Raw genomic sequence first — 25,130 nt, forward strand, 5'->3', positions numbered from 1 at the left:
TAACAAATTTTAAGACTTGTTAAAATGGTATGTCAAGAAATTTGCATTTCAAGTTTGTCTCATCAGTATCATGGCAGACGACTTGACGTGCCAGATAGATGCTAATTCTACTTTTGCTCTTAACCAAACAACTGGCCACGATTGATGTCCCGCAAGCACAGACGTTCAATCTCTAAACAGAACTTCTCTACTTACGGGACGTCATTCATGGTCAGTTGTTGTGTTGGAATGTTGGATACTGATGAGACTCGATTTACTCAACTTTAAGTCACATCGGAAATAGAGAATATTGTAAAAACTTTTAGCCAAAAAAACATGCCATCACCCTAACTGCATTAAATAGCTGTCATCAGTGGTTTTACCCTCGCTTCTTTTGCTATCACTGATTATGACAGCTATAGCTGGTGTTTGCATAGTCGATTATTCATTATTTTATTCACCTCGTTTATTTGACACAGTTCGTGGCTGAATAATTTATATTCGAGATTAAATAAAGCTCCGTTAATCTGAAGAATCCTATTACTCATGTTTAGGCGGACACAGCAATCAAAAGCCCAAAAAAAGAAGAACTCGTCATTTACAAATTACGAAATATCTATGGCTTGAAGTATCTGCTCGGTGGTGTACCAATAGTGAAATTGTTATTGAATGTTTGGTGAGTTTAAAAGATCATTTTACAAGTTTTTTTTTTCAATTTAACCAATTTTCCATTTTTTTCTCTAAGAAACGATTTATGTTATTGTTTTATTTGCCGCTTAGTTCTACTTTATCGATTTGTTTGGAAAAATTCGGCAAATTGATGCTCTATTATCGACCATGCTGTTTGACTCGGGTAGATCGTCCGACTTCAAGCAAGCACCTATCCTACCCATCCGTATTCTAATTTTATTATTTTTCGTATCTCTTAATCAATTTATTGAAAATCTTCAAAAAATCGATAAAGTAGGAAGAAATATAATAATAAAATAGCATAAGGCACAAATCTGACGGTTTTTCCAGTGCACAGTTGCGGATAAATCAGAAAAAAAGTTTGGCAAGCAATTTCTTCATGTGGTAAACGATACGGTTTTGGTCATAATGTCTGTCAGTTGCCAATAGGAAGATATAGGAAGATAATCAGAACAGAATCTCTGAGACGAAAACAGCCGTAGTTCCAATTTTTTTCGTGGCAGGTGGTGCTAGCACTGAATCTAGGAGTCAGAACACGTAGACGTGTTCGGAAGTCGTACACCTCAGAATACGTTTTCGATGAAAAATAAACAAATTGAAAAAAAATTATGACCAGGCAAGGAATTTGTACCTGCAAATCAGTAGGAGCCCAAATGCCTGTAGAACGTATGTATTAGAACAATTTTCGCGTCAAATGTATATTGGTAATAATAGCCTTTCGAAAAAACTTTGTTGAGCATTTTTTATTAGATTAGAGATGGATCTTCAGTATCCTAACGTGTAAACACTGTCTTTTCCTATCACCGGCATCGTCGAAATACACAGGACAAACGATTTACCCCTCGTTTCTCTTCAAACCCTGCGCGAACGACAACGTTCGGAGATCTGTTTCGTTGCCTCCGGAACGTGTTTGTTATGGCGGTACTCGTCTCATCTCGCAAGCTAAACATGCCACGGCAATAGCCCCCCAAAAAACCCATTTTAACACAACAGAAACACCTACAGCAACAAATACTCAACCGGGAACTCAAACTACCCGGGAGGGAGTTGTCCGAATCGTACAGTAGTGGTGTGTCCAGAACACAACTCTGGCAAATGAAACAAAAGAGTAATCACAGTTAATGTAAACATACTCATTCAAAGTCCGGCGAAGCGACGGAAGGGACGGACAGCGGGGGAAAAAAGCAGACGGTTTAGATCACGTTACAGAGAAAAGGATAAACTTGGCTGTTGACTCGGTCGTCCCGGTAGCATCCGAGGTTGTAGAGATACGTTTGGCTCAAGTTTTGCTTCAGTCACAAGTACACAACAAGCTGGGCTGAGTGTGGCAAGAAAGTGGCTGCTTTTTTTGTTAGTCGACCAGGCTCTTGCCATGTGTCTCGTGTTGTGCTCCGTTCGGGATGAGTCTGAAGGATTCCGGCGAGGATGCTGGAAAGTGGTAAAAAAAACACGCACACACAGATACACCAACTCGGACTTCATTGTGCGATAAATTGGAAGTAATAAAATAGTCAATTTAATTTCTTTTCTCCTGTTGGTTTTTCTGGCCGATAGTGTACGGTGATGAATGGGTTAAGAAGACTTGGCTTAGTGTCGGATAATGTTTCAGGGTAACTAAATCCACTAGGTGGGAAGTGATTGTTTGGGGAGCTGTCAGCAGATTTTGGTGTGGATCTCTGTACGGGTTTGTAATAGGATTTATTCTACCGTTGAAACGTTTGATTAGCTAATAAAACGGTAATGTATACAACAGGTTCGAAAAGTCGATAAAGTAGACAAATACTAATTTAGATTTATTGATTTAGAAATTTTTATGATTACAGTGTAGATATATCCCTTTCTTTAAAAATGTAAATCAGTCGGTAAAACAGAGTTACGAACATTATTTATAAATGTCGATAAAACAGAATATCGGTAATTATATATTCAATACCATTTTCGAAAAGTCTTTAAAAAGGATTGCTTTCAAGTGTTTATTTGAAATGTTGTATCGCAATTCAAGTACACGAGATTGTAAATACAATAAATAAAAGAAATTCTGAAAATCGGTTGAAAAACTCAACGATATTTTCCAAAAACTCCATTCCGAGATTACCGAGTTTATAGTTTTGTGTTAGCTTTATTCGTGCATAGAGCCAGCGCGCTGCGAATAACTATAATTTTAAATAAACGTTTGGCCGCGAATGACCGGTTCGGTTAAAGGTTTTGACCAAAACCATAGCTTTCACCAACAGAGCAAATCCCTTGTCAAACAGTTTATTTTTTTCTCCATTCTCTGCAAATATTGTCAGAGGAACGCGTGATGAGTAATTCAATTTGAACCCAGATATTATTGCATTACTATTAAATATCCAACAACACCTTCTAAACCGCCATTTTGTATTCATTAAACTGTGTTAAATTTTGTTTTTTCAAAGCAATACTTGTTTTTTGAACACGCCTTTTTCCAAACATATCTCGAAAAAAAACATTTTAATGTAAAATGCTTCCACTAATCTAGTCTCAAAAGCAACTAACCTATTTGTGGAAATTTGAAAAAAAAATGGAATTTATTTTATGGACCTGTAAGTTGATGCACTTACGCGCTTTCCACTCGAAGGTATAAGAACCTCTTTTCAGTAACAAAGTTCCTCGATCAGATTGCCTACGGATAGACATCCCACTGAGGATGAAGGCTTCTGATTTCTATTTGCATTTCTACTCTCTCCACTTCAAAATTGTTTGATAAATAAGTTTTTGTTTTTTTTTGTAAACCGACTGTCGCAAGCAGGATGGTTGGCATTCAGGTCACCTAAGAGGATGCGTGGCTTTGGGAGTCCTTTCAATAGATCCTGTTTCAGGATATCAGCAGCGTTTTGTCTCTTGGTGGAAGCTATACTGAACCAACGGTCAGTTTCGATGGGACATCAAGTTGTACTACAGCTGCCTGTATGTTGGAATGTACTTTATACGTTCGAACACAGTACCAGTGCATCATAGGACTTATCAACGTAAATAGCAGAAGTTTTGTGTAGCATCAGCTCGTAACGTCTTAAACGGAAGCTCAGGGGTTTCAGCGGCGGATCCAAAAAAAAAAAATTCGGGAGGGATCTGATATTTCGATTTTGAAAGGAACATTGTACACTACGTAATACATAAAACCCTCATGTAATGAAAATCAAAAAAAAAATAATTTAAGATAATTTTTATTAAGGAACTAATATAAAATTGAAATTAGTATAAAATATCTAACAAATTGAAAATTTTCGGGAGGGACGGGAGTTCCCAAATCTCAAGACCCTACACCTGGATCCGCAACTGATGGGTCAGTTTCATACAGTTGAATCTGATGGTAAAGAGCCGAAGCCATGTTTTCGCTGCCAAAATCCATTCGAAAGATCTTTTTGAGCATTTTCTTCTTTTATCTGCCATGTTTTATCAAAAAAAATATTTATTTTGGCAAGCGATTTGTAATTCTTGCCAATTTCTATGTTACGTCGAGAACCGAAATTCAGTTACCAAACTCGCCTTTGAATCTAAATTTGAGAAGCCAATTTTAGTTTGTTTTTTATTTCTAGCTAAACTAGTTAATCTAGTAACGTTTTTTCTAATATTTGATTCGAGAGGCAGTTTGGAACTGTGGCCCAATTTGAAACGCTGTTCGGTACAAATTTTGCAAATTTTGATTGGGTACTGATAGAGTACAGTCGAGACTCTATCAGTATTCAATCAAACTTTCTGGATGTTATATCTTTTTTGATAAGACTGATTTGTATTTCTAGTTCTTCCAAGGAATTTTAAGAGTTACATTTGAAGCGGGCTCAATTTTTACCTCCGCTTATTAATAAATAAATAGAATTGAAAAATAACCAGACCTAAAGAAATGTGACCAAAAAACTATTAATTATTATTAAATAAAACGTGATTCTACAAAAAAAAATTGTTAGCTGGAAGCTGATGGGTATAGAAATACATATTTAAAAATATTAAAATGGAATAAAAATATTAAAAAAATCAAGATTCGAATTATAAAAAATAAATCAATTTTTGAGATATCGAAACTAGAATTTTTGTTAAAGAATACAGTGCAAACCAGATTTTTTCAGCCTTCGATTTTGTATGCCCCTATTTTGACTGCCCCTGATTTTGTTAACTTCACATAGTACCCGCTTGATGGGCTCTAGCAGATAAACCAGGTCAGATTCTAGTAAATTCTTTCTTGAGCATATTTTTCTCATCTTAACGATACAACGACTAGAGAAGAAAGTTTTTTAATTGCTTCAGTTTATTAAGAAAAAGACAAAAAAATCCGATTTGGATAAAGCCCCATTTTACCAGTCTAAAATACAGCAAGAGACCATTCATAAATTACGCAACGCTTTTAGGAGGGAAGGGGGTATAAAACTGTGACATATGGGGGAGAGGGAGTAAGCTAGAGCATTACGTAACATGTTTTAATTGAAGAAAAAAAAATTTTACCACATTTGTTACGTAATAGAAGAGGAGGATAACGAACTTTGTGACAATTTGTTACTTGGGGGAGTCTATTTTGGGCAGTTTTGGCGTTACTTAATTTATGAATAGGCCCCAAGAAAATGATAACGTTAGAATTTTCTCTATAGAATCATTAATTTTCAGGTATCTTGCATGTAAACCCTCTCAAAATTACTTATTTTGCAGGTTAAATTAATTGCCTTGCTTCTTTAGGAATCTAAGTCCTGAGAAATTTACTAAAAAACTTGGTTTGGCAAGCGATTAAGACTTATGGCCCAAGCATATTTTTTTGTGCTTAGCGGCAGACGAATATTGTCAAGCTCTTCATGTAAATTAATGTCATCAAATGAAAGCTTAGTACACATTAAAAACTGAATCATCGATTTTTGTTCGGTTTGAATCGAATTTTTCGCTCTTTCCCTTTCAAAGCATATGTTTGATGCTATTATACTAATGAAATATAACGGTTAACGCATGGAAGCGTTTTTTTTTTCAATTTCTTGAGCAACTTATATTGAATTATACGATTGAAAGTATTCTTAAAATATCTTCCTTTAAATGCGGAAATCGATTCTTTTTTAACTAAATCGTCGATTCCTAATCCCACAACCACTCCGACCATTCCAAAAATCCCAGTATGCCAAGAGACATGCTGGTGAACTCGAGTGATTCGTAGTTATGCTGCCTAAGCTCGACCCTCATCAACAGAAGACAAAAGTTAAGCCTGTTCTAATGACCCACTTCTAGTTTTCCGATCTGTATACTTCACATCATTGCTTTCACTTGAGTAATATGGCTCTAATTTTCATAACTTTCCCTACCCAGTAATCTCTAGCCAATTGAATGTCGTTAAAATGTAAAAAATATTGATTGAGTTACAGAGAATTTTGCTAAGCCGGATGTCGCCATTTTGAATGTCAAAATGGCGTCAAAAATCAATTTCTGTCACCTGCTCGTCAAGTCCATTCCAAAAATACAAATAAATATAGTGTTGAGGTGCGCGCCATCAGGAGTCTTCCAGACCAGTCCACAGTGGGACGAGCCCGGACTTAAGTCCATATATGAAGGTTATGCGATATTCTCATTAGTATTTTTCTCGTATCAGCTGAGCCATCAGAGACATTTTCGCGAGATTTTAGGTGATTTGAATGCAAAATGAATTTTTGACAGCTTTTTGAAGGGCATAACTCAAGTGTTTTTTGCATTATTTGACCATAGGTACTACATACGGTTATTCTCGTTTTTCAAAGAAACCGTTGATTTTATGAATTGCATTACTTCACCAAAATTATCCATGTGTTAAAATTACATCGTAAAATCGCTAAAAATAAGTCACTAGTTGGTTTAGTTAGTGTTTAGATAACTGTTTGTCATGAATTTTTATTAAATTCGAACTTCTAAAGCGAAAACAACAACGACGCCCATGAATGCCCGCGATCACACTATGCTCATTTGAAAGCTTTTCATTTTCTCTTTAAAATGAACCTATGCTAGTTTTGCGAAAACTTGCGATAAGTAGTCAAAATTTGAAAAAACTGTGAATGGAGACGCATGGTTATTACTGACATTTAATTTGAATATTCACTTTATAACTAGAATAATGACACTAATTTATGCACAACTTTCAAATAGCATTTAGAGCATGATCTACCAGGGTTTTAGTAGTGATCAAGAGTAAGGAGCCGAGTGGGAAGTATGGTTTTTAAGTGGTAAAGGAATTAAGAATGTTTAAAATTCAGTAAATATTTTCAACCATCTGATATGTGTCATAAAATGTTTCATAAACTATTTTTGCTAACTTACGCAATAACTGTCAAATTGAGTGAACACAGTAGAGTTCTAGTCATTGGTGAGACTATTTTATCCGAGTTTGCATATCACTCATATAGCTTAAGGTTGCACAGAGAATGCGCAAAATTCGCAAACGAAAAAAGCAGTTTTTTTCCACACCGTATGTCAGATCTTCATAAAAATCAATCAGCGTATATAGAATGTTGTTACAGTACTGCTGATTGATTTTTATGAAGATCTGACATACGGTGTGGAAAATAACTGCTTTTTTCGTTTGCGAATTTTGCGCATTCTCTGTGCAACCTTAAGGGTATGCGATATTATCCAAATAAAATAAGACCATTTTTAAATGAACCATATACGCGAAAAAAGGATTTTGGATTTATTTTTATTTAAGATATGAAATAAGCAATCTAAGTAACTTAAAACACACCTGCGAAAACAAAATCGTTAACCATCTTGTTGATTAGTGAATGTAAATCAGTATTCCACTAAGACGCTCAAAATGTTTATTTTGAAAACGAAAGAAAATTTGGTTTTCATACCAAGTAACCCAATAATGAATTAAACGTTCCAAAATTAGTCAATCACATCTTATTTGATCCTTAAAAATAATATAGTCATTTCTGAAGTCCCATAATGAGATGTCAATCAATTCGTTTCAATACGGAAAAAAAATTCCAAAATTACAATTGAAATAAATCATTATAGAAGACAAAATATTTACTTTTGAGCCACTCTAATAAGAAATAAAGTTAATTTCTATTTTATAACCAACATAGGAATTCAGCGCACAAAAATGTGTTTAAATTTTTTTTGAACCTTCACAACAAAATAATTATTTTTGAGCCACCCTAATGTATAATGATTTTTTTTTACAAATATAAAAAACGATTTAGCACACGAAAATTAATATACACAAATTTTTAGAACGATTTAGAAAAAAAAATATTTTTGAGACACCCTAATGAATAGTAAATGTTTATTTTTGAAATGCTTTGATATCGAAAACGAATTCAGCGTACCAAAATTATATAAAAATGTCCTATATGAACCGATACGGAAAAGTTTGGACTTTAGTCCACATTGTGTTCTGAGTCGTGCCACTGTGCAGTCTTTTCCATCTTTCCGAAAATCTGCTAAGGACTTTTTGCAAAAACCGTGTTAATTGCGAAATCCGTGCAAAAATATACTTCCACCAATTGTCTTTTGCTGCGGATTTTTTTTTTAAATTCTCCAATTAACACGGTTTTTCACGCGGTTTTTTTACGCGGATTTTCTAGTAACGCGATTTTTCTACGCTTCACGTATCCTCCGCGTAAAAAAACCTGTGTGTATTACCTTTACAACTTTGTCGAAGACTCCAAATTATTTCAGTTTTTTTTAGAAGAAAATATTTTTTTCTTTTGTTTTGTGAAAGAAATGTTCGTTTTTTAGTTAAATGATACTTTTGAAAGAATTTCGGTACATTCATGCGTCATCTTTGGGTAGAGAAGTTTAGTCCTACATTTCTGTGCATAGACGGCGCCAGATTAACTTTTCAAACGAAAGAGATAGAAATTTGATGTCTTCTACAAAGTTGTAGAACATACAGTTTTCAATAGTTTTTCTTAACATGTTACGATCTATCTCTCTCCGTTGAATGGTTCGTCGGCGTGTATTGGATGACATCGCGAATTAAAGTATTATCACCGAAAGATGACGCATATTACGTAGCAATTTTTTTCCGAACATGCTATTTCTAAGTTTAACCCTCCGGCGATCGCACCGCAGTGCATAGCGCGACTTTCCTGAGGGTTAACCATTTTACCGCAAAAAATTACGTTCGTTGGAATTGGTGATTAATGCAATGTAGCAAACATTAGTTTAGTTAGTTTGAAGTTTATTCAGAAATAATTTCGTGAAAAAATTGTAATTTTTCCTATTGAAGTTGGATCGATTTGCAGTCTTCGGCAAAGTTGTGCACAATGAAATCACATTTGTTAATAATCTGATGCATAAAGTGTCATATAGTGGTGAAAACGCGATCAGGTGAGATTTCTCGTTGTAAACTGTCAAAAAACGTTGGTTCAGTAGCTAGGTTTAAATTTGTAGCAGGCACTCTGCTAGTGAGACCAGGAATCGATGAACGAGAGGGGTAAGTTTTTTTTCTTGTCACTTTTGTAATGACTATTAGAGCGAAACTGCCTTCTTTAAAAGTTGAACATGACCCTGACTTATTCAAATAGGTGTCCAGCTCGAGATTTTTCAGTATTTAAATGGGTCACAAGCATTTTTCAAAATTTTATAGGTATAGGACCTAGATTCATATCTTTCGTTTCAGAATCGATTGAAATGATTTTTATGTTCGGAGCTTTTTTTTATCAACCGGAGCGATTTTTTCTTCAAAAAAATATTTAGTTTGGCAGGCGATTTGTAATTGTTGCCAAATTTCAAATATTTTCTATGATAGAATCGGCAATAGTACACTAAAAACATACTTATTGCACCATTAAAAAAGTTAATGTGTTGAAGAATGTTGGATCTATTCAGCATTCTTTTCACCCAAATCCCTTATTGAAAAAACCGAACACCTTTACGCAAGACACTCCCATAACCCTCAAGTGAGTATCGCCGGCTTCGGTTTCAATAACGCATTATGCAACATTCGCCTTCAATCGTCGCCTTCGTCACTTCGTCGGTCTCTCACAAATACGCCTCGTAGCAGCCGCTGCTTTCCATCACCCGCAACACTTTAAACCAGCTCAGTACGGGCGGCTATTTTAGGCTGCAACTAATTTTTTGTCAACAGTCATGTTCAGAGTCCACTTTACAGAAGTGATTGAAAGTTGAAATGCCTCGGCATGGATAGTGGTTCTGTGACTGTTGGTTAATTTGCAGCAGAAAAAAACCATCGCCTACTACTTGGGCGGCTGAACTCAATTTGTTCCATGGCTACCCTTTTTCACCATACATAACTCGCGGTGAGCTTGAGTGTTCGAGGCTGTGTGCGTGTGTATGTCAGTGCTCGCCATTCGAGGCCATCTTGGACCTGTTTCCATCCAGCGACAACGACAGCGACGACGACGATCGCTACGGCGGCGGCGGCAGCAGTGATGATGATGATTATTATTACCGTAAATTGTTGACCATTTACCATAAAGAATTTTCCATGCTCAGCCGTGCGCTGCTGACCCAAACTCTGACTTCGGTTTGCCCCTGCAGTACACTAAGTCGTCGCGGTTTCGACCCCAAATGGCAAAGTGTCATACACATGCGATGCTTTGATGGGTGACGGGTGGTTGGTAGATTATGGGGACTTGACCCCTGCCGTTCCGTGCCGTGCCACATCCATCGTCGGCGGCCGCGTTGCTGGTGGTGCAAAAGTCGTAAAAAATGTCGGTTTTAAAATACTATCCGCTTGTAATAATGGTGCGGGTGGGTGGCAGCGGCGTTGGCTGCGGTAGCGGCGGCCAGCAAGCAAGCGAACGATGCAAGCAAACGGCGGATGTTTTCAGAGTGTGTGGTGCCTTTTACGAGTGTACTCTTGGCTGTTGTGTACCTTTTTTTCGAGCTTGGCGCACTTCTCGATGTTAGTTAGTAGTGTTATTATTGCGGTAATTACCATCAGGCACACCGCTTGCTGCGCTCCGTACAACCACCGTCACCCAGTTAGGACCGGCGGCTAATGGGACGAGTGGTGTCAAAAGAGTTTGTAAAATACTAAACGAACATGGCCAACAACAAGAACAACATCTGCTTCTGCAGGTAGAATCATTAGGCGAACTCGGAAGGGGGCCTGGCAAGTAGCAGTTGGCAGTTAAACGAGAATAGCTCGAAAATAATTATATTTACACGATAAATAGCAGAAAATTGTTACTTATTATAAAGTGATTTGTTTCGCTGTTATTACACCGTGAATGACGCTTCGACGTCGAATGGCTGTCGAAAGGACGGTGGAACAGCTTTTTGATCAATCACATTTGACAGATGGCATTCTAAACTCAACCAGTTAACAGAATGAAACCAGCATAGCAGCCAACCTTCAACCAATTGATCCCATTTCCGTCTACGGACTGAATCCAACCTAACCATCCCGTTAGCGACCGTCAACCCGACCCAGGTCCCAGACTCCAGACAGAAAACGAAAACAAAAACAAAACCAAAATCCATGATGGCGTCCGTGGTCGCGTACAGACCGCGCGAAGAGAAAGCAGAGAGCAGACCCAAGCGCGGTGAGAGCGCGTTGCGCTTTCGAAACCCACAATCCGGCGCGGTGATGTTCTAGCACCGTATGACTTCCTCGCGAATGAAACTGCTGCACTCGTTCGTCGTTCCACATTCACCATTCATCCGGATCTGCAGCGAACAGTAACAAACGTTCTCGCTGTTTCTCTCAGTCTCTCGCCGAAGTCATTGCACGCGGCCATATTGCAATATGGCGCAAGTTGCGCTTTCCCGCTGTGCAAAAGCCTATATTCCGAGGAGAGCCCTGCACATGGTCCACAGGCAAATGAAGAGCGAAAGTGTGCAAAACTCTCGCAACTCAGCGACCCGGGAGCGAGTCTGCGCTCTGCAGAACGCATTTTTCTTTGTTCTCGAGACGTTTGCGAGCGGGCGATCAACCGGTTTCTCTCGCTCACTCTCACGTTGCGATTTTAGACTCTCCGGTGCTCCGGTAACGGCATGCAAGCAAGGCAACCTATTCGTTCATCATAACGAGTTGAACTTTAGTACGGCTAGGTTGTGTCTGCGTCGCGCTCATTCACGGATACGAGTTTCGTGCTAGCTTTCTCTTCCCCTTGTCGGGGACAGAACCGTTTCGTGGGTGTTTTGTGTGTGCGCGGTCGATATTTTCGTTTGACAGTTATAGGCGACAGCATCTGCTGTCAAATCGGAGGTGTGTGTTTTGCTTTTTTCGTGTTCACAACGCGCGACTATCGAGATAATTGGATTATTACCTGCATCGTCGTCATTACCGTTCAGCGGCTAACTGAGAGTCGGACGCGGCAGTGGAAAACACACGTTTTCATTCAGCAGGATCAGGGTTGGATTATCCCGTTGTGGCAAAGGGCAATGGTTGCAAATATTATGTGAGATTTTGTGAGTTTGAATCATTAGTGTTTATCGTGGATGCGAATGTCACACACGTGAGCAAGTGCCAAAGTGTAAGCAAGCCGCCACCGTCCTGTGAAGAAAGATAGTTTCGTCAAGGGGTCGCTCATTGAATTGGCAGGGACGTTTCAGTTTTGTACTCCGTGCGGTCAGTAATCTTAATGGTTTTATTCCCCACACTCGATCGCGACTCGGTGTCATCGTCGTTCATCCGCGCGCAGGGGCGTATAAATATTAATGTATTGATTAAAGCGGATTATAAGACGCATAAAAACGAGAAATAATCGCCGTCTGATTTCCCTCTGGGCTATAAAGTTGCAGCTGGCAACAGAAAGAAGCACTATAATCCGTGCTCACACATTCAAGTGCCGAGCGATCTCGAAGGCCGTCTTCGGGGGTTATCTCCAAATTGGAAGAACTGCCACTTGATTAATTTTTTATAATCTTTATTCGTTCGCGGCGGGAGCGCTAAGTTGTTTGGATATGCAGCACCCAAAGTGCTAACATAAACATCGCCAAAAGCGCACAAACAAGATCCAAAATTTGAATAAACGGCGATGGACAAGTCCGCGAAGATGGCGACGGCAGCAACCAGAAGATTGACGCGATACCGCGCTTAATTCAACACACTTAAGCCTAGCAAATATGATAACACTCAAGAAGAGGCCACTCAATCACGAAAAGACGACGACGAACGGACCGGACCGGTGCCAAAAAGGAACAACGCCGGCACGGTTTGACGGACGCACATTTGCTGCCGGAATGACCCTTCCAGTCACAACGAGCGCGATTACTGCTCCATTAACATAATTGGATAGCCCCTCAATTGAGCCGCCGCTTGACGAAACTATCCGTTAAATTAAGTGAAACACGATGGGATCCCAATTCCGGGAAAAAAATGTGTCAATTAGGTTTTCTTTTTTTTTTCGTAGAAAGGAGAAGTATTCAATGTTTATTGTGCGACAAAAAATGTGAAATGTTGTAACGTTTCGAGACGTCAACGTTGCGAAAGTGTAAACAAGTGGTACATCACTTTCAGAAGAGCCGTCAGTTCGATCACAAAGAGAAGGTAGAAGTGTAAAAAGAATCGCTTACCTTGGATTAACTGCCAATAATTCGCGTGCCGGTCAGCCATTAAAAAGGCTCACCGAGAAATAAAAAAACAACCGCCCGGCATCTGTGTCAGTTCACGGCCTACCGAGGCCACCGCGGCGCAGCCTTCTTTCAGCACCCCCAACTATCAAAAAGTAACCAAAATAGCGATCATAGTACGAGTAGAACCCTCCAACACCCCGCAGGAAACTGCGGGGCCTCACAGCCCGAAGAAGCTGGCCGCTGCACCGCCACCGTCTACACCGGCGAGCACATCAGCGGCCGCCGCCACCGGTTCGTCCGTAGCCGCCGGAACATCCGCCACGGCAACGGCTACCACGGTGGCGGTGGCAGCGACAACTACGGCGGCGGCGGCGGCAGGTTCCGTCATTCCGGGAACAGCCCTGCAGCAGCAACAATCGTCGACGGCAGCCAGCTCGTCGTCATCGGCTCCGGCTGTGAACCACCAGTCAGGCGGCAAACAGGTAAACAGATACATCACCCACTCACGCGATTGATTTCCAATCAAAATATTTATCGGTCGGCGGCGGCCGATTTGCTTTCGGCAAGCGAAACGAACATAGTGGCAGAACAGGTAGTACGCTCGCGGCAACTGCGTGTTGTTTCCGGTTGTTTACATGTGTCATCCTAAGGTGGCGATGTTTTCTTTCGTCTTTTAAGGCCGCCGCCGCCGCCATTGACGACGGCTGGCTTGTTGATTCGTTTGGCGGCAAAACATCAACCGGGAGCCCTGAAAAATAAGCTTGTTTGACAAAGTCGTGTCTCGGTATTTGGGTTACTGACATTTTTTTATTCACTCTGTTTTGATTAGATAAGCTTGTAACTCTACTATATATCATTCATGGGTTTGTCAACTGGTGGCAACATAGTACCGTTATAATGCGTCTGCTGCCATAAGGTCTTCAACTAACAACAAATGGTACAGTCGTGCTGTTCGTGTATGTGGACTAGGGACTCAAAACTGAGAAAAGAAGCAAACGAGAAAAAAGTACAATCCGCTAGCCCCTTCGGCTGTCACGGTGGCGCGGCCTGCTTCGATATTCGATGATGATGATGGTGGTGCTATCGTTTTACAAATAGGATCAGGTCAAATAATTTTTCTGCGGCCTACTACGCTTATGCGGTATGTATTTCAACAACGGGGAAAACGAACTTCAAAATCGAATTTATTGATTTTGCCGTCGGACCTTCCGCACAGGGAAGGGGAAAATCCGAATAAATCTCTATATCGAATAAATTCCCCCGATGGAAATTCGGCACAAAACAAATAAAGACACACAATCGCTCACACACACCGCACAATCTATTCGGGAAACGTGGCAGAATAAGCCGCAAAAAGCCCTATCGCGCGTCGCCTATCAGTGGGCGGCGGCGGCCATAAAAAGCAGATTTACGAGTGTTTGATAATCCATAAATACTTGAATTTCGATTTTATTAACCGAAGCGCATGAGATAAAACTGTCGTCGTAATCCGCAACCCTCCTCTACGGTGGCACAACATTCGGTGCGATTTGTGTACACTGCCCCGGTAGTGGGTAGGTAGAGAAGCAGGAGGGTTGCTGAAAAAAAAGATAATCTCCGAAAATGGCTTTCGTGATTGTTTTGTCATATCGAGTTTATTGGAAACAACATCTCTTTTTCTGACCGTCGTTGTCGTTCCCCCGCACACACAGTCACACGATCGACGAGGGGTGATTCACAGCGCAGCTGTACGTTGCGGCATTGTTTGCCCAGCGGCTGACTTTTCCGCCCTAATAAAATACGGCATTCGTCAGCGTGTACCGTTTGCACTTTTGAACCCTCATCTCTACTGTTTCATGTTCGGTTTCGATACGGTGCTTGACAAACGGTGGTGATCCCTCCGGAGAATGCGTATGCATGCATGGTTCTGCTGTTCCGTGTCGTAGATTCGAGGTGGGAGAAAAAGGGGCGATTTGACAGTTCACCGTAGCCGTCTACCCTCTAAATTCCCTCGATAGGGAATAATGTTTTAATTGTGTTTTGTCCTTTGCCCGGGCTAGCGAAGAGGGCATAAACATGTCTAAGCGAGCGGGACTCGGCGTCAGATTCCGACGGTTTTCTGACAGCGAGTTGCACTGATTGTGGCATTCGCCGAAACTCATCTAGTCGCGGGCGGCCGCTTGGGTACACGTGATAATTAGAGGGTGAGTTGCGTCATTCAGGCGAACGCCGGTTTATGGTCGTATTAACGGTAATAATAGGAGTGTCCGGTTTCTATTCCCCTGGTGTACATTTTCGATAGACCGTCCTAATTGAACGAGGAATGCGTTCCGTGCGATGCTGCAAACTGTTGTTTGAGAAAGATTTGAAATTGATAGGGCAAACATTGGTCCGATTTGGTTGAATAGATTAGGGGAACAGCTGAAATCGTTGAAAAGTACTCTATCAGTATATCTGATATGTCCAAATCAGTTCCACGGAATTCAACTATTTGAATCAATAATCATAAGTAATGGATTAACTTTCAACTTCATCTCAACAGTATCTAGCGGCCGACTTGACGGCACAGGTATACGATAAGTATGTAAGGTTTTCCTTCAATCTTCAGTCGACTAACTTCAATCAAAAAGCGCTGTTCTGGTTTAAATTTAAATTTGTAATCTTCAAATCTCCATTTTCAAAGATTCAATGTTTGATTCAAACGTCGATCTACAATCTTCAAATATTAATTCTCAATCTTGTATTTTCAAATATCCGAAACTCGGTAAATAAAGGGGGCATGCAGAGACCTTATTTTTTCGTACTAACTCAATTTCATGTGTTCAATTTTTAATCGGTCTTCTTCAATCTTCGATCTCGCATCTGAAATTTTCGAACTATCCCGTTGAGCTTGTTCGAACTGCGACCTGCTATCATCAAATAGTTATACTCAATCTCGAAATTTGAATCGTCCAAAACTCAGTAAATAAAGGGGGCATGCAGAGACCTCATTTTTACTCGGAACCCAGTGAAATAGGGTTCAATTTTCATTTCATCTTCAATCTGCAATCTTAGATGGTCAATTTTCAACCTGAAATTTTCGAATTTGGTTGGTTCAATTTTCAAATTTTAATCCGCGATCTCCAATTTTTAGACGTCAAAAATTCTGTAAATCAAGGGACATGTAGAGACCTTATTTTTCCTCTTGAAGAATCCAAGAAACACATTTCACGAGCCTATATATTTTTATTTAGATTGGAGTTGTTTAAATCTTAAAGGAATTTCCCACCTCTTTTCGGGTAAGAAATTTTTTTAACTCTATGTGCGGAGTTGGGAATCGAAGTCGGGTGATCTGCGTGTAAGGCATTTGTTTTTTTACTACGCTACACCCACCCTCTTTATGAGCTGTTAACTTCTACAACTTTTAACTCAAACATTCCATGATGAATACAAAGATAATAAAAGTCAATTTAAGGTTACAAAAGGTTGTGAATCCAAGAATCGCGAAGGGCCAATTATTCAATTGAAATAAAGCAAATAAAAGTAACGATTATCCAACAGAACCAAAACTTAATAGTCATAAATATTGAAAACCAAACTATCCAAACAATTTGTCATCTCTTGATATACCATGACATGACTTTCTAATAACTTTAAATATTCAAACTGAATAATCTCTGTACTGAAAAATCATTCTTCAATCTCTTGCAATTCTTGAAGTTCTTCAAAATTCCTCAAAATTCTTTAAATTTTTGAAGTCTTTAGTCTTTTATTTTTTTCGTAATATTGTTAAAATTCTTGGAATCCTTCAAATTTTTGAAATTCTTACAATTTTTTAAATTCTTAAAATTTCTCAAATTCCCAAAATTCTTAAAATTCTTAAATTTTTTGGAATTCTTGAAATTCTTGAAATTCTTAAGATTCCTCAAATTCTTCAAATTATTAAATTCTTATAATCTTAATTTTTTTTTTAAATTCTTTAGATTCTTAAAATTCTTAAAATTCTTTTAATTCTTAAAATTCTTAAAATTTTTAAAATTCTTGAATTTCTTAAAATTCTTATAAATGCCATGATTCTTAAAATTCTTAAAATTTCTAAAATTCTTAAAATTCTTAAAATTCTTAAAATTCTTAAAATCCTCAAAATTCTTTAAATTATTAGAATTATTAAAATTCTTAAAATTCTTAAAAAATTTAAAATTCTTAAAATTTTAAAAATTTTTAAAATACTTAAAATTCTTAAAATTCTTAAAATTCTTAAAATTCTTAAAATTCTTAAAATTCTTAAAATTCTTAAAATTCTTAAAATTCTTAAAATTCTTAAAATTCTTAAAATTCTTAAAATTCTTAAAATTCTTAAAATTCTTAAAATTCTTAAAATTCTTAAAATTCTTAAAATTCTTAAAATTCTTAAAATTCTTAAAATTTTTAAAATTCTTAAAATTCTTAAAATTTTTAAAATTTTTAAAATTTTTAAAATTCTTATAATTCTTAAAATTCTTAAAATTCTTAAAATTCTTAAAATTCTTAAAATTCTTAAAATTCTTAAAATTCTTAAAATTCTTAAAATTCTTAAAATTCTTAAAATTCTTCAAATTCTTAAAATTCTTAAAATTCTTAAAATTCTTAAAATTCTTAAAATTCTTAAAATTCTTAAAATTTTTAAAATTCTTAAAATTCTTAAAATTCCTAAAATTCTTAAAATTCTTCAAATTTTTAGCATTCTTAAAATTCTTAGCATTCTTAAAATTCTTAGCATTCTTAAAATTCTTCAAATTCTTAAAATTCTTAAAATTTTCAATATTCTTAAAATTCTTATAATTCTTAAAATTCTTAAAGTTCTTGAAATTCTTCAAATTCTTCAAATTCTTCAAATTCTTAACATTCTTAAAATTCTTAAAATTCTTAAAATTCTTCAAATTCTTTAAATTCTTTAAATTCTTAATGTTCTTAAAATTCTTGAAATTCTAAATTCTTAAAATTCTTAAAAATCTTAAAATTCTTAAAACTTTTAAATATCTTAAAATTCTTAGAATGTTTAAAATTCCCAAAATTCTTTAAATTCTTGGAATTATAAAAATTCTTAAAATTCCTCAAATTCCTGAAAGTTTTTAAATTCTAGAAATTCTTAAAATTCGTAAAATTCTTGAAATTCGTAACATTCTTAAAATTTTTGGAATGCTTAAAATTTTTAAAATTCTTGAAATTCTTAAAATTCTCGATTTTTTTGAAATTCTTCATATGATTAAAATTCATCAAATTCTTAAAATTCATCAAAATCATTAAATTCTTGAAATTCTTAAAATCCTTAAAATTCTTAAAATTCTCAAGATTTTTAAATTTCTTTAAATTCCTCAAATTTCTAAGATTCTTAAAGTACTTAAAATTTCTGCAGTTCTTAAACTCCTTAATATTTTTTTTTTATTTTCAAAATTCTTAAAATCTTTGAAATTTGGAAAATTTTTGAAATGCTTGAAATGTTTGAAATTCTTGATTTTTTTAAAAATTTTAGCTTCATGAAATTCTTGAAAATTGCAAAATTCTTAAAATTCTTGAAATTTTTGAAGTTTTAGTAATTTTTTAAATTTTTGGGAAAATCCGGAAACGCTCAATCATTTGTATTTAAAATCACGAGTTTATTTAAACTAGAGAACTGCAACTAACCGGGCCTCGGCGTTTTAGACCCTTTGCCCTTTTGAAAATTCATAAAATTCTTAGAAATTCTTAATATTCTTAACATCTTAAATTTTTTGAAATTCTTAAAACTTCATAAGATTCTTGATATGTGTGAAATTCTTGAAATTTTTTATATACTTAAAATTCTTAAAATCCTTAAATTTTTTTAAATTTTTAAGATTTTCAAAATTTCTCTTATTCTAAAAATTCTTAAAATGTTTAAAATTCAAAATTTTAAGCTAAAAAAATCTTCAAAATTATTAAAATTCTGAAAATATTTAACATTCTTAAAAATTTTAAACGAAGTCTAAAATACTTAAGCCTAAAACTCTTCTTCTTAAGTTTTATTCTTATATTGCAAACTTGCTTAACCCCAACCATGTGATACAACAAAAATTCCAGCGAAAGTCAAGTCACTAGGCATATTTGTATCTTCACGAGGAAATTGAAATTTTATTAAAGACTTCATCATAATAAATTTAAAATATGGGCAATCAATTCTGTCATTTGACTGTCTTATTTACTACAAGAATTCCCAGAGCGATATTCTGTACTATTTTATGGAATAGTTTTTTCCACTCCTTTTTAGTTGTCCCTGAAAAAGTTCAATAATAAATGTCGAAACCTCGGACAATGAGGAACCCTCAATTTAATTAAATAACACAATTGGCTCTTATCGCAAATTCGATATCGATAAAAATATTTTCGTCGCAATATGATTACACATCAAACATTTTTTCCCGTGCATAAACGCCGAGGGGCGCTTCGATGGAAAAAGACAAACATGGAATCAGAACAAAACATGGAATTTCCTAGCATTCAAAACCAATATTTCCTCAGTCTTTTTCTACAATTTCGCATCCATTGGTCACATTCACCGCGTACCGTGAGACGAGTCGCTCAATTCCGTTGAACAGTCCCCCCCCCCTCCCCGCCACCAACTCGGAGTTGGGTGTACGGCTAAAGAGCCCTAATAAACTTTTAAAAAGTCTCGTGTTGAGTGCGCACAGCAAACCCGGGCCTGGGGTTGGACACGGGCGCAAAGAAGTACAATAATTGAGTTTCGTTCTCAGAGTGGAGGACTGCTTGCTGCTGCTGGTGCTGTTGCCTCGTAAGAAAGAAACTCCGAGCCAACTCGTCGAGGGCTATTATTAAGTAAACACAAGCTGCTGCCGTTTATTCCCCTTGTTGTTCCGATCTCAAGAGTGAGAGAGAGAGCGAGAAAAAAAAGAAACCCGCGTCATAACAGCGAATGGGTAAGTGAGAACCGACCGAGCCCGAGTACACAAAGGGAAGCAGCATGTAATGCAATAAAAGGATTAATTACAGTAATTTTCGGAAAACTTTTCTGTTCTTTTGCGCCCTACCTCTCATTTCCCAATTTGGCCGGTATTCTTTTTTTTTTTTCGCTGTTCACCGCTTGCTCGGCACCCTGCGATCGTCAAGAAAACAGCTGCCTCCTTTGATGCGAAGAAGGTCCTTCCCCTCGGGTTTTCGGCATCCATGGCATTTCGTTTAACCGTAACCGCAAATAATTGTTTATGAGCGTTTTTTTTTCTGTCGGTTTCTTTTGTTAGCTGTCACGATCGGTTATGTTTTCTTTTGTTTGATTGTAAGATTTTTTCGTTCTTTGGAATACTAATTTCTCTCATTTACAAACTAAACAAAACAGGGCGTCAGTCAGTGAATGAAGGGATTTCGCAAAAGCTAGCTGTCAGGCGAGGGGCACATCAATTAACTGATACCCTTAACTGGCCTCAATCTCACTGTTTTAGTTCTTTTTTTTTTGTTCATTTTACTGCTCACGATGACCGTTGGCTGATTTTGGGGGTCCACTTACAATAATCGTTAAATTTTATTATCTCTTCATTTATGGTCAGAACGACCGAATAAACGATCGAACGAACGACGGCAAAAGGCGACCACCCGAGGGGGGTCCACGACAGTGTGTGCGGCATATTGCCGGGTCCCCCAAAATGGCAGCTACAAATCAAAAGCGACCGCAAAACCCACCCGCCCAGCATGACGACGATTGGCCAGCTGAAAAATTTAAAACGGCGTCTCAGTCACTTTCCGCGTCAGCGTTGTTCCGTCCGAGTCTCCGTTTTATGGGTTATATTTCATTTTGACACTTGTGTTAAGTATGGCTAGCTGCAAGGGGTGAGTCGCTTAGAACAATGTGCCCTACACACTGTATCACTTCCGATAACACGATATAAGATTACGATTCACAGTAATACACGATCATTTCACTCGTTACCACAATGTGTGGCACACTGAGGCACACTTCTGACAACTCAAAAACTGTCAACAAAGTGTAGTTAAATGATCATAGCAACCATTGCTTTTGTTTTACTGAACACCATGGCACATCGTGGCACATCGAGGCACATTGCGGCACAAGCTACCACCCTTTTTGAATTGTGAGCACATTTCGATTTGTGTTAAGCGACTCACCCCTTGGCTAGCTGTCATGCTACGATTCGTAACTTCGAGGGACCCCTTGGCGAGGCCACGGCCTCCCCGGATGAAATGGATCGTGTCACGAAGCATTCATTTGTACGATTAAGCATGAACAAGTTTGATAATTAGCATATTATGATTAATATACTGCTTTTATTTATCCCGTCTTCTGTCTCTGTCGATCTCCCCCTTCCGAGCGTTTCGAATGATTTAAATCGCTTTTTCTCGGCTCTTGAGCTGTAACTTTTTTTTTCTCAATCCGCTTTTTTCTGTTACGAACACGAATCGAGGGGAATGAGACATCGCACTTTCTCGAAATGATTTATTAGCGAATAAATTGCTTATCCTGCTTGGTGTGCCGTTGACTCCGCACTCTTTTTTTCCCGTTCGCTCTATCTCGCTCAATCTCTGACTCTAACTGGCAGAGCGTTATGCTGGTAGGGGTTATGCTGTGTGAATTAATTTATTGTCGATTTGGCAACTTTTTTGGCTTCGACAGCTTTTCGACACTGGATTGAGATTTATTGGTTGTAATGGAATCAGCTTGAGCGTAAACAGACGGCTGTCAATTGACGCACGCGGAACAGTAGTTGTCATCGATACACCCCTCGTCGGAGGGTAGACAGTTGATCCACTTTTGACCGGGTCTGATTTTCGAGTGTAGTGTGTAGGCAGCAAATTTGACACTTGTTTTTAATTAATCATTCTTCGTGTTGCGACGGCGGTAGTCGGAGAAAATAAAGGCGATAATTTGGCTGCTTAACCTTTTGTTTATGTTTGGTTTTGTACTTTTTTGCCCTCGGTTCGTTTGTGCTGTCCCGCTGTTTGATTAATGGTTTTGTTTCGGGAGCTGGCCTACATGGAACATCCGTCCTTGGAGATTGTAGATAGATCAACCGACTGACTGTTTTTTTTTGAGTAAACAACACCCGCTGAGAGGCCAACCTATTAATCTTTTTTTTCGTATTTTGTCTCTTTTCAGGTAAATTTGAACACCATTTCCCAAATGTTTTATGATGGTTTGAAGGTAAATACAAAACACTACGTGATGTATGAAACCGGCATTAAATTGAAGTCCTCATGTAAAGAGGAGTATAAAATTCAATCAACACTGAGGAGAAGAACACGAAACGCAACTATGACTTTACTTAATTCAGGTTATAAGTAATTATGCAAAAACTCGGGGGTTTATGCTCATCTGGATCCCTAGAGAGGATCAGCCTTTAAAATGAATTAATTGGATAAGCTGCCTTCCGAATCCAGACAGACTAAATTTTAGCAAATTTTAGCAAAATTCAGAAATACAGGAATATGAAAACACAGAAATTCAAAAATAAACAAATACAGAGAAAGCAAAAATACGAAATTGCAAAAATACAAGTGTACAAAAATACAAAATATACACAAATATAAAAATAATAAAACACGAAAATACGAGAACACAAAAATTTAAATATACAAAAGTGTAAAAATACATAAATACAAAAATATAACAAAACAAAAACAAAAAAATAGAAATATACAAAAATACAAAAACACAAAACATAATAAAAAATACAAGAACGCAAAAATACTAAAATACAATGGACCAAAATACACAAGCACGAAAATTCAAAAATTCTAAAATTCCAGAATACAAAAATATAAAAATACAATTATACATAAATCCAATGATATATATAAATAAATATAAAAATACAAAAATACAAAAGTACAACAATACAACAATACAACAATATAACAATACAACAATACAACAATACAACAATACAACAATACAACAATACAACAATACAACAATACAACAATACAACAATACAACAATACAACAAAGCAACAATACAACAATACAACAATACAACAATACAACAATACAACAATACAACAATACAACAATACAACAATACAACAATACAACAATACAACAATACAACAATACAAAAAATACAAAAGATACAAAAGATACAAAAAATACAAAAAATACAAAAACTATAAAAAATACAAAAAATGCAAAAAATGCAAAAAATACAAAAAATACAAAAAATACAAAAAATGCAAAAAATACAAAAAATACAAAAAATACAAAAAATACAAAAAATACAAAAAATACAAAAAATACAAAAAATACAAAAGCTACAAAAAATACAAAAAATGCAAAAAATACAAAAAATGCAAAAAATACAAAAAAAAACAAAAAATGCAAAAAAATACCCAAAATACAAAAAATACAAAAAATACAAAAAATACAAAAAATACAAAAAATACAAAAAATACAAAAAATACAAAAAATACAAAAAATACAAAAAATACAAAAAATACAAAAAATACAAAAAATATAAAAAATACAAAAAATGCAAAAAATACAAAAAATACAAAAGATACAAAAGATACAAAAGATACAAAAAATACAAAAATTACAAAAAATACAAAAAATACAAAAAATACAAAAAATACAAAAAATACAAAAAATACAAAAAATACAAAAAATACAAAAAATACAAAAAATACAAAAAATACAAAAAATACAAAAAATACAAAAAATACAAAAAATACAAAAAATGCAAAAGATACAAAAAATACAAAAAATACAAAAAATACAAAAAATGCAAAAAATACAAAAAATACAAAAAATACAAAAAATACAAAAAATACAAAAAATACAAAAAATACAAAAAATGCAAAAAATACAAAAGCTACAAAAAATACAAAAAATGCAAAAAATATAAAAAATATAAAAAATGCAAAAAATACAAAAAAAAACAAAAAATGCAAAAAATGCAAAAAAATACCCAAAATACAAAAAATACAAAAAATACAAAAAATACAAAAAATACAAAAAATACAAAAAATACAAACAATACAAACAATACAAAAAATACAAAAAATACGAAAAATACAAAAAACACAAAAAATACAAAGAATTCAAAAAATACAAAAAATACAAAAAATACAAAAATACAAAAAATACAAAAAATACAAAAAATACAAAAAATACAAAAAATACAAAAAATACAAAAAATACAAAAAATACAAAAAATACAAAAAATACAAAAAATATAAAAAATACAAAAAAATATAAAAAATATATAAAAATACAAAAAAATATAAAAAATCCAAAAAATTCAAAAACTACAAAAAATACAAAAAGTACAAAAAATGCAAAAAATACAAAAAATACAAAAAATACAAAAAATACAAAAAATACAAAAAATATAAAAAATACAAAAAATACAAAAAATACAAAAAATACAAAAAATACAAAAAATACAAAAAATACAAAAAATACAAAAAATACAAAAAATACAAAAAATACAAAAAATACAAAAAATACAAAAAATACAAAAAATACAAAAAATACAAAAAATACAAAAAATTCAAAAAATACAAAAAATACAAAAAATACAAAAAATACAAAAAATACAAAAAATACAAAAAATACAAAAAATACAAAAAATACAAAAAATACAAAAAATACAAAAAATACAAAAAATACAAAAATACAAAAATACAAAAAATACAAAGAATACAAAAAATACAAAAAAAAATACAAAAAATACAAAAATAAAAAATACAAAAAATACAAAAAATATAAAAAAATACAAAAAATGCAAAAAATTCAAAAACTACAAAAAGTACAAAAAATGCAAAAATACAAAAAATACAAAAAATACAAAAAATACAAAAAATACAAAAAATACAAAAAATACAAAAAATACAAAAAATACAAAAAATACAAAAAATACAAAAAATACAAAAAATACAAAAAATACAAAAAATACAAAAAATACAAAAAATACAAAAAATACAAAAAATACAAAAAATACAAAGAATATAAAAAATACAAAAAATACAAAAAATACAAAAAATACAAAAAATACAAAAAATGCAAAAAATACAAAAAATACAAAAAA

General features: G+C 35.2%; 1 protein-coding gene across 1 annotated transcript in view; it reads left to right on the forward strand.

Annotated features, from left to right (window-relative positions):
- LOC131692567 (uncharacterized protein DDB_G0271670-like) overlaps window positions 1-23,196 on the forward strand; it is a 143,391-nt gene extending 120,195 nt beyond the window's left edge. The window contains exon 3 of the mRNA XM_058979689.1: window positions 22,202-23,196. Coding sequence (XP_058835672.1) covers window positions 22,202-22,387 — 186 coding nt within the window. The 3' untranslated portion in view covers window positions 22,388-23,196. The remainder of the gene's footprint in view (window positions 1-22,201) is intronic.
- The last annotated feature ends 1,934 nt before the right edge of the window (window positions 23,197-25,130 follow it).

The sequence above is a fragment of the Topomyia yanbarensis genome, chromosome 1, assembly GCF_030247195.1.
Source record: "Topomyia yanbarensis strain Yona2022 chromosome 1, ASM3024719v1, whole genome shotgun sequence".
NCBI lineage: Eukaryota > Metazoa > Arthropoda > Insecta > Diptera > Culicidae > Topomyia > Topomyia yanbarensis.